The sequence below is a fragment of the Bombus affinis genome, chromosome 2 (genome assembly GCF_024516045.1).
Source record: "Bombus affinis isolate iyBomAffi1 chromosome 2, iyBomAffi1.2, whole genome shotgun sequence".
Classification (NCBI taxonomy): Eukaryota; Metazoa; Arthropoda; class Insecta; order Hymenoptera; family Apidae; genus Bombus; species Bombus affinis.
Genome location: NC_066345.1, coordinates 8,865,205 through 8,877,513, shown reverse-complemented (window position 1 = coordinate 8,877,513; position 12,309 = coordinate 8,865,205). Strand labels below are relative to the sequence as shown.

At 42.1% G+C, this 12,309-nt stretch overlaps 1 protein-coding gene across 5 annotated transcripts in view; it reads right to left on the bottom strand.

Moving 5' to 3' along the window:
* Positions 1–12,309, bottom strand: part of LOC126913876 (unconventional myosin-IXb) — a 90,598-nt gene that overhangs the window by 20,357 nt on the left and 57,932 nt on the right. Inside the window, exon 1 of one of the 5 annotated variants that reach the window (XM_050717125.1) lies at positions 8,334–10,387. The exons of the other annotated variants lie outside the window; for them this stretch is intronic. Coding sequence (XP_050573082.1) covers positions 8,334–8,424 — 91 coding nt within the window. The 5' untranslated portion in view covers positions 8,425–10,387. Of the gene's footprint in view, positions 1–8,333; positions 10,388–12,309 lie in introns of those variants that run through there. 5 annotated transcript variants of the gene reach the window in all.

The window sequence follows — 12,309 nt, the reverse complement described above, 5'->3', positions numbered from 1 at the left end:
CGTGGACTTAGAACAACAGATTTAACGCGACAATGTCGTAGTTTTAGAGTTTAGACGGTTAAAATCGGACGTAATCGGTTTTACACGTGGTTGCTACTCGATTAACGCGTAACAACGAAAAGAGTCGAAAAGCCACCTCGGGAAAAAAACGTAATCGAGCCACGAGTGAAGTTTCAACCGGTGGAAAGACCGAACTAACGACGAGGGTAAAGCGAGTAAAAAAAGACTCTGGAGAAGCGAGAAAGGGGATAAAAGCGTTTTACGGCGGCCGCGCGCCAGGCGAAATCGAAATTTCTAGCCGCCGGTCGAGCCGGGGCAAATAGAACGAAAATTTTAATTGGAGGATGGCAAGAAGGGGTTGCAGGGAAAAAAACGATGCCACGGAAAACGCTGGTAAGCGGAGAAACGGGTGGTTTCGGGGCGAAACTTTCAGTACGCTTCAAGTTCCCTGTAATTCGGCGGTTTACTCTTGTTCGAAAGGATGTAAAAAGAGCATAGCGTCTCTTTGAAAGCTTCCAAGTATTAACTTTGAAGAATTATAGCTTTTTATTAACTGCAAAAGGTTTTTTTGCACTTGAGCGAGTTTCTTTCTCCCTTGCTTTTTTTTTTCTTTGAAGAGAAAATATTCATGGATCCATTCTGACGGATCATCTCATAACGATCCCATTATCTCAAATTTTTCACCATACTCACGAACACGCGTCCATTAAAAGTTAAGTAGTATTTTTTTACTCCGAGTTTGAAATGTTGAGGTTGACTGATAGAGGAACGAGTGGATGAATTTGTAATAGAAAAATATATTGAAATAAGTACAGGTATAGTGTATGCTAATCCAGATCCTCCCTCTTTCAGTGTTACAATACAATAGAATATAATAGGGAGCACGTTCATACATTTATGGCGAAAAACATTACGAAAAAGTTAACCTTGGTGTGTAGCTCTAGCTGAAGGGTACAAGAAACAGCAACAGAAATCTACTCTTTCGTTTCTAGACCTTGTAACCCAAAACGACATTTATATTCAAGGACACAATAATATGGACCTCTCCTTTTTTTTAATATTTTTGTTTCACTAAAGTCTATTCTCTTCGTAACAGCGATCTCCAGATCACAGGTATATAAAAGAAAAGATGTAGAGTTTTTCTTGAAGTAATTACTTTAACATGAAAAACCATCGTGGACAATGACAATGGACAACATGAGAGAAGGGATCAGGCCAAACGAAAAATATCTTACAATTCTGGTAACTGGAGACGAGACTACGAACCTGGGAAGACGATCGAAAACAAAATTGTCGTGGGTAAGATGGAAGAAGATAGCGTGATCTTGAGAGGCCACAAATTTCCGCGGGCATGAGACAGACTTGTGGGGCTCGTGCATTATCTCACGCGAAACGATGACGTCGAACCATGGGAATGTGTGTACCTTCCGAGAAGTCGAAGAAAGTCGACGGATACGCGTCGATGGCTACCTTTTTCATGACCTTTCGAGTGAAACCGAAACTCCTCCTTGACGCTGGCTAGCGTCGATACACAAAGGAGCTCAGAAGAAGAAAGAGATGGACGAGTTTCTGTATGTATACGAGAGAGGCCGAGCTCAACCTCGGGGTCTAATCAGATGCAGGTTAATCCAGGCTGTTTCTTTACCTTTAAGGGTCATCCACACATAGGAGAAATCGGTCATTCTCTGACCGTGCGAACATTTGATTTCGTAGTTTGAAACTGAATATTTGAAAATGATTCGGTTGATTTGTTGATGATAATTTACAATTATACTACGTGCAAGTCGAACGATTTAGGTCTTGCGTTGTTATCGACGTGTCGGCTGTAGTTTTCTTAAAAATTGAAATGTACTTTCAAATGCTATTAATTAACTGGTCTTACTTTATCAATGTATCGTACCCAAAGTTAACTTAATTTACTTTGTATTCAAAAAAAGAGATCGTAACAAAGAAAAAGAATTTGCTACAAAATGTAATACATATATATATATATAAAAGAAAAGGCTGTTACCGTTAGTTTCGATGTAATAAGCATTTTAAGGACAACGAAAGTAAAGTCGAAAGGCACACAGTGACGTCTAGAATTGCATATTTCATTTGCAACAAGTTACTTTACCAGATGCGGAAGGTCGAAATTATTAAAAGCAACGCGCGCTTATGCACGAAGAATCTAGTAAACAAGATTTAAGAAAGCTGGACACGCCAAAGCGTTTAAGCGAAACGACGGAATTATATGAAGTCCGGTGGCGCGGGTTTCCCTGCGGTATAATGCGAAATTACGACGAAATTCGCGGATAAACCGGCAACTTTATGAACCCGGAATAACCGGATTTTTTCACTAAAATAGCCTAATTGTGCCACCGTGTTGCTCGCTTCCTCCGCCATTTCTTCCGGGATCCATGACGTTAAAGGAGACGTCTCTGTGTATGAAACGAGACGTCTCTTTTTCACGCGAGAACGAAATAAATGACGCCACAGTGGACGTATCAAAGTATTAAAGTGGACAAATATGACGCGCGTTAATTACTTCTTAATTTCACCTTGTCGTCGGGCTACCGTTAAAAATGTATATCTGCGACGCACGTCATCACTGCGAGCAATAAATGTAACAGCCTTGCACGTGTAACATTATCAAACCGGAAAACACGACAAACATCGGACGAAATGCAAGACACGCGACGATTTCATGGATTTTATTGATTTTCTCGGTATCGTAGTTGGTGGTAGGTGTAATGGTTTGGCGTGAAGGAATTTATAAGGAGGGAAGGAATATTTAATTCCTGGAATTATTCGTACGATCCTACTGTGTTGACCGAACTGAGAAATTAGAAATTACAAAACATCCCTTGTAAGCAGGTACATTGAATACTTAGATTTCCACCGTGTATATTTGATTGAATCGACGTTTATTAAAATTTAATCTGGTTATTTATATATAGCAACCCAGACGATTAAATTTCCTAAACTCTACAGACAGTCACCAACTCTCGATGAACTGAAATTGAGTAAATTTAATTTGAATATTTTAATTTTTAGTTAGCGTTATTTCTATCGAATATATTTTATTTCTTGTTGTTGGTTTACGATGTTTTGTGATGGCTTATTTAATAGCGAGTAGTATAGTTATTATGTCATTTGGAAGTTTTCTGCAAAATAATTATAAGCTTAAAATGCAACTATGGCTTGGTAATTTTAATAATTATACAACGTAAAAGTTGTTCTATGGATTGGTAATATTTTGCAAAATAAAAACTACAAAATTATAAGATCCGTATTGTGCTTAACAAATTTTTTATCATTTTTTGAGTTGTTAGATTTCTACATAACTTGAGCCAAATAATTAATCGTTACAGAATTCTTAATCATCATCTCGAGCTTTTGGAAAAGCGCTCCATTTCTGCAATCCTCTGAAAACCTCTCCACAGTTGGATCTAAGAGGATATCTCTCCAGTTTCCATCTATAAATTTCGAAATGTGTCGAAGAGTTAATTATTCAGTTCCGTCGAAGACGTTGAATTTTCGGTATGAGCGCCACTTAAAGCGACCTGAACGGAGAAAAATACACCAACACACGAGTATCATTGGCCGTGTACGCGTGTGCAGGTTCGCCAGACTATCAACGATAGCCACACGATTCTCTCGCTTAGTGAGCTTTCAAGTAGTTCGATCGTGTGTTCCTCGAGTATGCCTCAGCCTCCTGAGCATAGTTAAAATTGAATAAAAACAGAAACACCGTCTTGAATTTGAAACTCGCTGTTACTTTTATTCCAGCAGCAATTTGAAATTCACTGTTTAAACCCGCGTTCGCCGTAACGTTAACATCCTGGGAACGGTTCCAAAAAAGAGTTAGAAGGTAGCCCAGATGGTGACCTAGCTTCCTCTAATGCTCGGCAATTTATGCGCATACGCTTCGTGCAATCTTGACCAAATCCACTGGCTAAATTGACCTTAATGTACCGCTATTTATGCTCGCTAATCAACTTCTATAACTCAGGATCACGTAAATCCTAGATGTTCATCTGTGCAAACCAACTTCTACGATCTTCCTATGTGCGCGTAGACTAGAGATTTGACTGGAAACCTGCTCCCCAGGCTTCCAAAATCTCCAGAATTCCCTCGAATGCGGCAATATAAATACGAGCCGGAACTTTGCATATCGGATATTCTTTCTGGAATTTTCTGACTGGCACTGAGATCAAACTTTCGCTTAGGAAATAGATCCCCAATATCGTTTCTAGTGTTTCGAGGTCCAATTCTGATTGCGGCTGATAACTTTCAAACTTTCTCAAACATCCAATATACTTGGAAGTTTCGAAAATCAAATGAACTCAAGAAGCCAATTTCTACCAAAACCTTATCAAATATTTCAAGATCTCAATTCTAATTATACTTGATAACTTGCAAACTTTCGCAAACATCGTAACATCGATTTCAAACTTTTTACATATCTCCCCCTTCATATTTTCTGATTCATGCTTAAACCAACCTTTCATCTAAGAAAGTAATTTCCGTGCCCCAAACTTTTTTGAATTATTCTAATTACATCTGGCGATTTCTAAATTTCCTCAAACGAAATACCAACTTCGAAAACATCCGTCTGAGACATTCAACGGATCTCGAGATGATTGCTAGCATAATACTAGGCACAATGCGCGCTCGTGTTTACCTGGTCGCGTCGGTGTGCGCACGTGGTATACACCAGCCAGCGGGGACTGGACAGTTGCAGTGGATGTACACTCGCTTAGGCCGTTGCCCCGCATAAATCCGAGCGAGAGAGGATTGCCTGGAGTCCAGGCCAGGAGTAGTCCCCTCCGCCATGAACTTCGTCCCGACAACTTTCGAAGATAGGTCAAGGGAGTCCACCAGGACACGAAGAATCTTCCTTTCGAATATAATGTCCTTCGTTGAACATAAACAGATCGACCCTTGCTCACTGAACCTTGTGTTTTTCGATATGAACGAGTGTGGAGATTCCAAGTGGTTCTCTGGGTTGGTAGGACTGCTTCAGAGGTAGATAATATTTGGTTAACCCCTTTGAGAAGAAATTTATTAGGCTCGGAGTAAGATAACGTTTTTTATTTTTAGATTTATCTATGTATTTTAGATATTTTGGAATGCCAGAAAAATATAACGTGTACGTACTCTGTTGGTCATTAGATAACATGTAGTGTAAATCGATTGCCTTCTACTGTATTTATTTGATCTAATAATCGTATCTTTTGGAATTTGTACGAATAAAGTAAAAAATAAACGTACAAGAGGTCTAATGCCTAGATACCTCCGCTATTTGATCAAGTTGAAATAAAAGATCATGATATTGTGAAATGTCATATGGAATAGCGGCTTCTATAGGTTTTGATAGAATGGGAATGAGATTGATAGGACACACGGTGGTTTTGGTATCTATTTTGTGGTAACTGTACAGTCGAGTTTTTGCGACGGATATAACGTTCAGTTCTTTTTTGTCACTTGTTACATTTTTCTCATATTACTATCGATTCGAGGGGAGAGAAAACGAATGGAGGATAAGATGGACCAATATGGAGAACGTCGTTCGCCCGGAGGGATCTGTGGCTTAAGGTCACGAGAACGCGAGCGTTCGACCGGTTGCCGAAAGCGATCGTTAACGACCCTCAAGGCTACGCGGTTCAACCAGAGGCCCTCGGAATACGTTCCGCGCTAGCCATTAGAACCAGTTCTAGCAAAAAATTTCGTAGAAAAAGGCTTTGAAGAATTCCAACTATCTTAACGTATTCCGAAAGATACGTAAAAATGTATCGTGTCTATGATAGGAACAGAAGTTTCGAATCATCGTTATCTGAACCGATAAGTTCTTTAAAAGCGATCAAGCAACATTTAATGATCGTGAAGAAAAAAAAACCGAGGAATCGACAGGCTTTTTAATGACGCAACAAAAACTAGATACTAATTACTCCGCAAGATAATTCCTGAATAACGTGGTACAATGTAACGATATCTCTAGGGATCTCTCACGTCCCGAGGACAATTATGCGTGCTTTCCTGCAAGAAATATAATTACGAAGCCGGAGGCCGCGTGACCGTTTCCTGTCCTCATTCTATCTCACTTCTATTCAAGATCCAGACGCCTTTATCCACGTAATTGCGATCGTGCAATCGACGGCCCATTCCCTGTGACCGTATCAGTCTCCTCTGAAAACCTAGTCGATGTTACTCACTTCCACGAACACCTCGACTATACTTTCCTCTGTCATCGAGTACTTGCAAATATCCCTAAACGTTCTAACTATCTCTACCGAACTATCATTCTTCTTAGCTAGTTGTAAGATATAAAGATTGTAAGTTATAAACATATAAATTAAAAAATATTTCATTGTCCGTTCTAAAGAAATCGAAGACACCTACAGTCTCGTTAGAGGAAATTAAGGACGCGCCGATGACAATCAGCGACACGATCTCAGGCCGTCAGCATCGCCGAACGGTGAATGCCACAGTCTACGGCAACGGCCATAAATTTCATCGTTCTGTACCGTGCACGTGTTCGAAGGTAACCCAGCGAGGCTCGATTGGCCAATCACTGGTCGAAGTTACCTAATAACGGAAATCGGTATCAGAGTCTGGCGCCTTTGAGTTCTCACGATGCAGAAAAAAAGGTTTTTCGCCTTCTGGACGTAAACAAGACGCGCGACAGGAGATGCGTGGGCGTGAGAGCGAAGGGGGCCGAGAGTAGAGAGTCGAGCAGAGGGTATTTCGGGTAAAGAGAAGAAAAGAAATCGTGACGAGGGCAAGTTGTGCAAGGAACACGGTGAAAGAGTCCACTGTTGATGATTCACAGAGTCTCGTTTCTCTTATTCCTCCTTTTCTTCCTTCCTCTTCTTCTTCCTCCTCCGCCTCCCACTATTTTCTTCTCTTGCTCGTTTAACGGATAGCATAAGAAATGATGGGTGAAACGATGATAAAGCATTTAATGTTTCAGTGCGTGGTTTATGAGAGGAAACAATATGCCCCCGGGGGGATTAATGCATAAAGTAAGAATTACGATTGCTATCACGAGGAGGAAGGGAAATAAACCGTGATGAGATAATAAATTTCGTTAACTGCACGGACTGCAGAAATGCACGAGACCAACCTGGAAACGTATACAGTTATATATAAACAGGCGAGCGTGGAGGTGGAAAGAAAAAGGAAAGTAACGGAGGAAAAAAGGGGCGCGAAATGCTGCGGAACGTAGAAAGCGTATAAGCGGGCAAAGTGAGGTAATACTCGGAAATTTTAATCTCTGTCGCATCGAGGAAATTGCGTGGTGCGAATTACACACATAGTATAAATTCTAGAATAATAGAGTATCCTACAGAAAAACATGCTATGTCTTTACGCTCGAACCGTCGTAAGTTCTCTGTGTAACTGTACCTGTATTCAAATTCTATTCAAGAGGTAATCACGAGCTGTACGAATAAAAGAGCAACGAGATTATTAAAACATTATTGAGAGGGAAGTCTAAAACGATCCTCAAAGTAAACTATAAGTGTTTAAACTTGGTGTACGAGTCGTATGGAAAAAAAACACGTTTTCTCGGTGAACCCCTAATGAATCTTCTAATGGCCATTCTCGAGCAAACGAGTTAATAAAGCAAACACGGATTCAAAGGTATGAATGACAGGGCTGTGAAGCCTCGTAATAGGAAAATTCTCCGTGTTTTCCTGGTAAAGGAACCTGTCCGGTCGGTGGCAAGTATGCAGCGGAGGCAATCAACGTGGAGAAACCGCGAGGTCTGTTTTAACTGTAAAACGCAGGTAACTTCTCCAACGACTAGCCGCGCGGCTCTTCGTTTTCAGGTGAACAGGGGCGTAATATTCGTCGTGGGGCGCCCCTTACCTATTTCACCTGTGCTGGGTCGTTAAAAACTCTGTCAATTTGAAAATACGATAGCCAACCGTCGTAAAAAGGGTAGCCACTTGTAACTTGGTTACGATTTTAACGTTGAATGACGTCGAGCGGAGAATAAAGGCGGAAAGGGCTTTGACGGTGGCATAAAAAAGGACACGAGAGAGTCAGAAATGAAACACGGAAAAAAGAAAATCCATTCTAACCACGTGAAGGACCATTAAAAATACGCTTTTAATAAACGCAGCTTTATTGTACTGCCTATTCCCTTTTGTGTAGCTTAATCGGACTTTTGGATCGTTTCAGTCGTTCCTGCCATTCGAAATTCGTAACAGCAAGCGGAGAAGGAAACAAAACCACGATGATACTTATTGCTGCTTGGTGCCTGCTGCATTTAAATCGTCCATGAAAACGAGACTCGGCGCGCTCAACGCGAAAAGGACGATCAAGAGCGATGGCCAGTGGCGTACCTTGCAATTTCTTCTCGGTCTCCCAGAACTTCTGCAGCTCCGTGAAGTACTTGTCCAGTATGAAGACCTTGGAGAGGCCCAGGGTGGCCATCTCAGGCGGTCGAGGCTCGTTATCGGCCAGAATTTTCTTCGGCTGACTTTAACTCTGTCGCAGCTTATTCTGTTTCCCCTTTTCCTTTTTAACTTTTCCTTCGCCTCGTACCACCAGCTTCGATCCGGAATGGGGATGAATCGGATTTCACAGATCATCCGTACATCTCACCAGCTGCCTGTTCATCGTGTCCTCGGCACACTCATCACCGCACTCGCACATCTTCCTTCCGTTTTCTCGCACCTCTTCCCCCGGCTGTCACGAAAAAAAAAAAAAAAAATAGAAAAGAAAACACTGAAAACCGGGCAGATCACATCGCACCTCCTCCAGGTATTACTGTTCACTGCAGTCGACACGGGATATCGCGCACGAAACGAAAAATTCACCTATATAGCTCACAAGAACGAACTAGAGAAACCTTACTGAAAACCACGTAACCGGAGTAACCAAAGTGTATTTCCTGTCGAACGAGAAAATGCACGCGTATTTTAAGGGAAAGTTTTCCACGAGAAATTTCGAGAAACACACTCGCTGGCCGAAAAGCGTCGTTATTCCTTTTCCTCTCTCCTGGAGTCTACTGCTTTTCTCTTTACGTACACGCGAGTCTCTTCCAGGATCGTCTCTGAGTATGGGTACACGGTGATTCGATAGCTTCAACGTGTACGATACACCTGTCTTCGCGTTTCGTAATCATCGAAGTTTCGACAAACAACAGAGTGACACGACACGGGCCGCGTTTGCAGGAGCACGAAGAGTGTGGCGACTCGCCGAGTTCAACTGGGCGTCATTGTTGCCTGGAACCCACCTCCGTGGCTGGGCCCTATCTCTTCTAAGGTGTGTTCAAGATAACTTCACGGCGGCCTCACCTGGCCACTCGGAACGCCAGTTAGGTGGAAGGTACCACATGAGCGTGCCGGGGTCCAGGATGTCTGGTCGAGCAACAGGCGGTCGAGGTGGGGGCACTGATCCCCCGACTGGACCGTTGCTCGTGGATGCTGCATGGAAAAATGGCTGGGGCCCTAGACTCAAGAGTAGGCATCTCCCTCGACCTCCTCGGCTCGCCGCGGATCCGCTCGCGAGAAACTATTTCGCTCGAGCAACGAATACGACGCCGCGCCGGCTTCTCGCTCGTTCGATGAACTGTTGTTTACAAATACGCCAGAGGAACTGTTGGAACGATGCTGGAATGCAGCTGATGGAATTCTTTCCTCTCTGCTTATTTTTTTTTTCTTTTTTTTTTTTTTTCTTTTAACGGAAGACGACGATAATGGGATTGGATATGAGATTCTTAAACTGCTCTTCTCTATTACAGAACGAGGAATTCGTTTTACGATGAATTTATTTCGTATCGTTGGTTGATTTTAAAATGAAAGTGACATGAAACGGCAGAACCGGGATTCAGCTCTGTTTTTGCAGAGTGGAAACAAGTCACGGATTTTTGGTATATTTTTGACGAGACCGCGTGTTCGATAGCGGAAACAGCATCTGGTACGAACGATACAGACCAGCCTTGCACTTCGAAATTCATCATCCGGGCTTTCATGATCTGATTTGAATTGCGCACACCGGATGGACACTTGTTTCCTATATCGAACCTAGTACACCGGTCGACACCGATTTCCCCTATGAATTTCACCGGGATTCAGTGCTCTCGAAAGCTTCGAAAACCAAATAATATTCCTTTCCTTCTATGCCGGCTATAGCCAGCCTCGTTCGAAACACTAATTGGTCAATGTGTAATTGATCGTAGCCAATTAACCAATACACAAGAACATATATACCTTCGTTAATTAGTGGAAAAAAGGTGAATGTTCTGTTTAGAACGTTTCGTTTTTTTGCCTCGTGGTTAGTTGCGTCATAAGAGACACTCAGCCATTGGTTATCAACGTTTCCACGGCGGATTTCGTGTAGTTTCTCTGAATTGTGTCGGTCGTGTAGATATCTAGCGGTACGTTTTCGAAGAAAACTCATCGATATCTAGGAGATAATTGCTACCCAAGTCGAACAGGGGCTCATTGTTAATTGGTCGTTACCCGTATCTACTCAGGGAAGGCCTTTGCTCTTGTGATTTATGCTTCTTCGAGACGGTGAGTGCGGTTAACTTAATGGGCAAGGGGCATTACGGCACGGTACCTGGCTGTAAAAACCTTTCGACGAGTACAAAATATCCTACTTTCCGAATGTTTCATAACTGCCTTTTAGCGGCAGACAATGGGGCAAGAAACGATACCATTTACGTCGAGCCACTTCCAAAGTGAATTGCTTGAAACAATTACGGATTGCCTCTCAGGATAGTAAGAACGCTCTCAGAATAATAAAGTCTAAATATATCACTTATTAATAACAACGAATGATTGTATCAAGCGCATATACTTGGGTTTAACACCTATCTACTTACTACCATTACAACCAAAAGTCTAATATCGTTGGAATTGTACAACAAAAAATATTAGTAAAACTTGAGATACAGTCACCGTCTTACACAATATCCTAGCATCAATCTAGAAATCCATACGTATCCTTGAAGTATGAATTACTGTCATTAGAATAAATATCGACAATCACTTTCCAACAACTCCCTCTTAGCGCCATTTACCTTAAAATTGTGCAACGGACGATTCTACATATGAAAACTCAACGAATAGAGACAGATTAATTAGAAGAAATATTTCTAGAGCCGCAAAAAGCTCTATGTCAGAAACAGCTACAATTGAATATCGTATTAAACCAATGGTTTCGTGTACAGCGAGCATTACAATGTTCCTGGAGCACCTGTTACCCTTTCATCGCTTCGACATATCGAACCATGTGGCAAAAAGTGTAGCGAAGCCGCGGTAACCCTCTTATTCGATGGTACGCGGGCAAAGTAACTATGACTTGGCGCGGTGACACGCGATACTCGTCACCTGACCCGTCTGCCGAATGAATGGTTTCTCGAAACTTGCGATATTAAGCAGCCTGGCGCGTAGCAGAGGCACCGGATGCGAGCTGAAACAGGATCGATGCCGCTCTCGTTTCGTTGACGGACCGGCGGAGGCAAGGCGAACCACAAGAGATCGAGAAGAGCGCGAAAAACACGAGAACGAAGAGGGAGGAGAGAATAGCCGAGCGTGGTATCTCGTGAGGATCCTGAACGGACGTCCCGAAGCGTGTTCCGCCTTATAATTTTGATCTACAGCAGCGAGAGGAATCCAACATGGCCGGCGTTCGCTCTATGCCGTAAACAATAAAGCGTTTACTCCACTTCGCATCATCTTTCAAATATTATAAAAGTATTTCCGATCATTTGAAATAATAAAATACGATAAATTTATTAGAGAGTTTTCGCTATTTGCGGATCTAAGCTTACGATCTAAGTTACGTGGCGATTTAAATTTTTCGAAATTTCGAAAATTTTACCATTACCGTAACGAGTCTCTTGAATTATTGAAAATACTAAAGCTTAGTTAGTATGGGATTGTAATATAACAGTAATGAAATAGTAATATGGTAATAGCAGTTGGAAATGAATCGAATGATGGTTACTCGAATTGAAAACGCTAAATTTTGACAAATGTACAAACATCTACAGATCTAAAAATCATTTACGTGGTGATCGGAATTAGGTCAATGGTTTGAAAAATCCCGGTAGGTTTCGAGAATCCTAATACCAGCGAAGTATGATTAACATTGTCGATTGGAGCTTCGTTCGAAAATTCGTACGATTAGCCAGCTCGAGAAGCAACAACGCGTCGCTAGTTCTAGTCTTAGCCGCATCGGGTCCCCTTTTCCCCCCGACTCCCTTTCCACAGGATCAACCACTCGGCGTCCCACTCTGTGGGCCTCCTACGACCCTCCACGAGAGTAGACACCGTGGGGAAGCCGCCGCAAAGAAGAAGAGAGGTA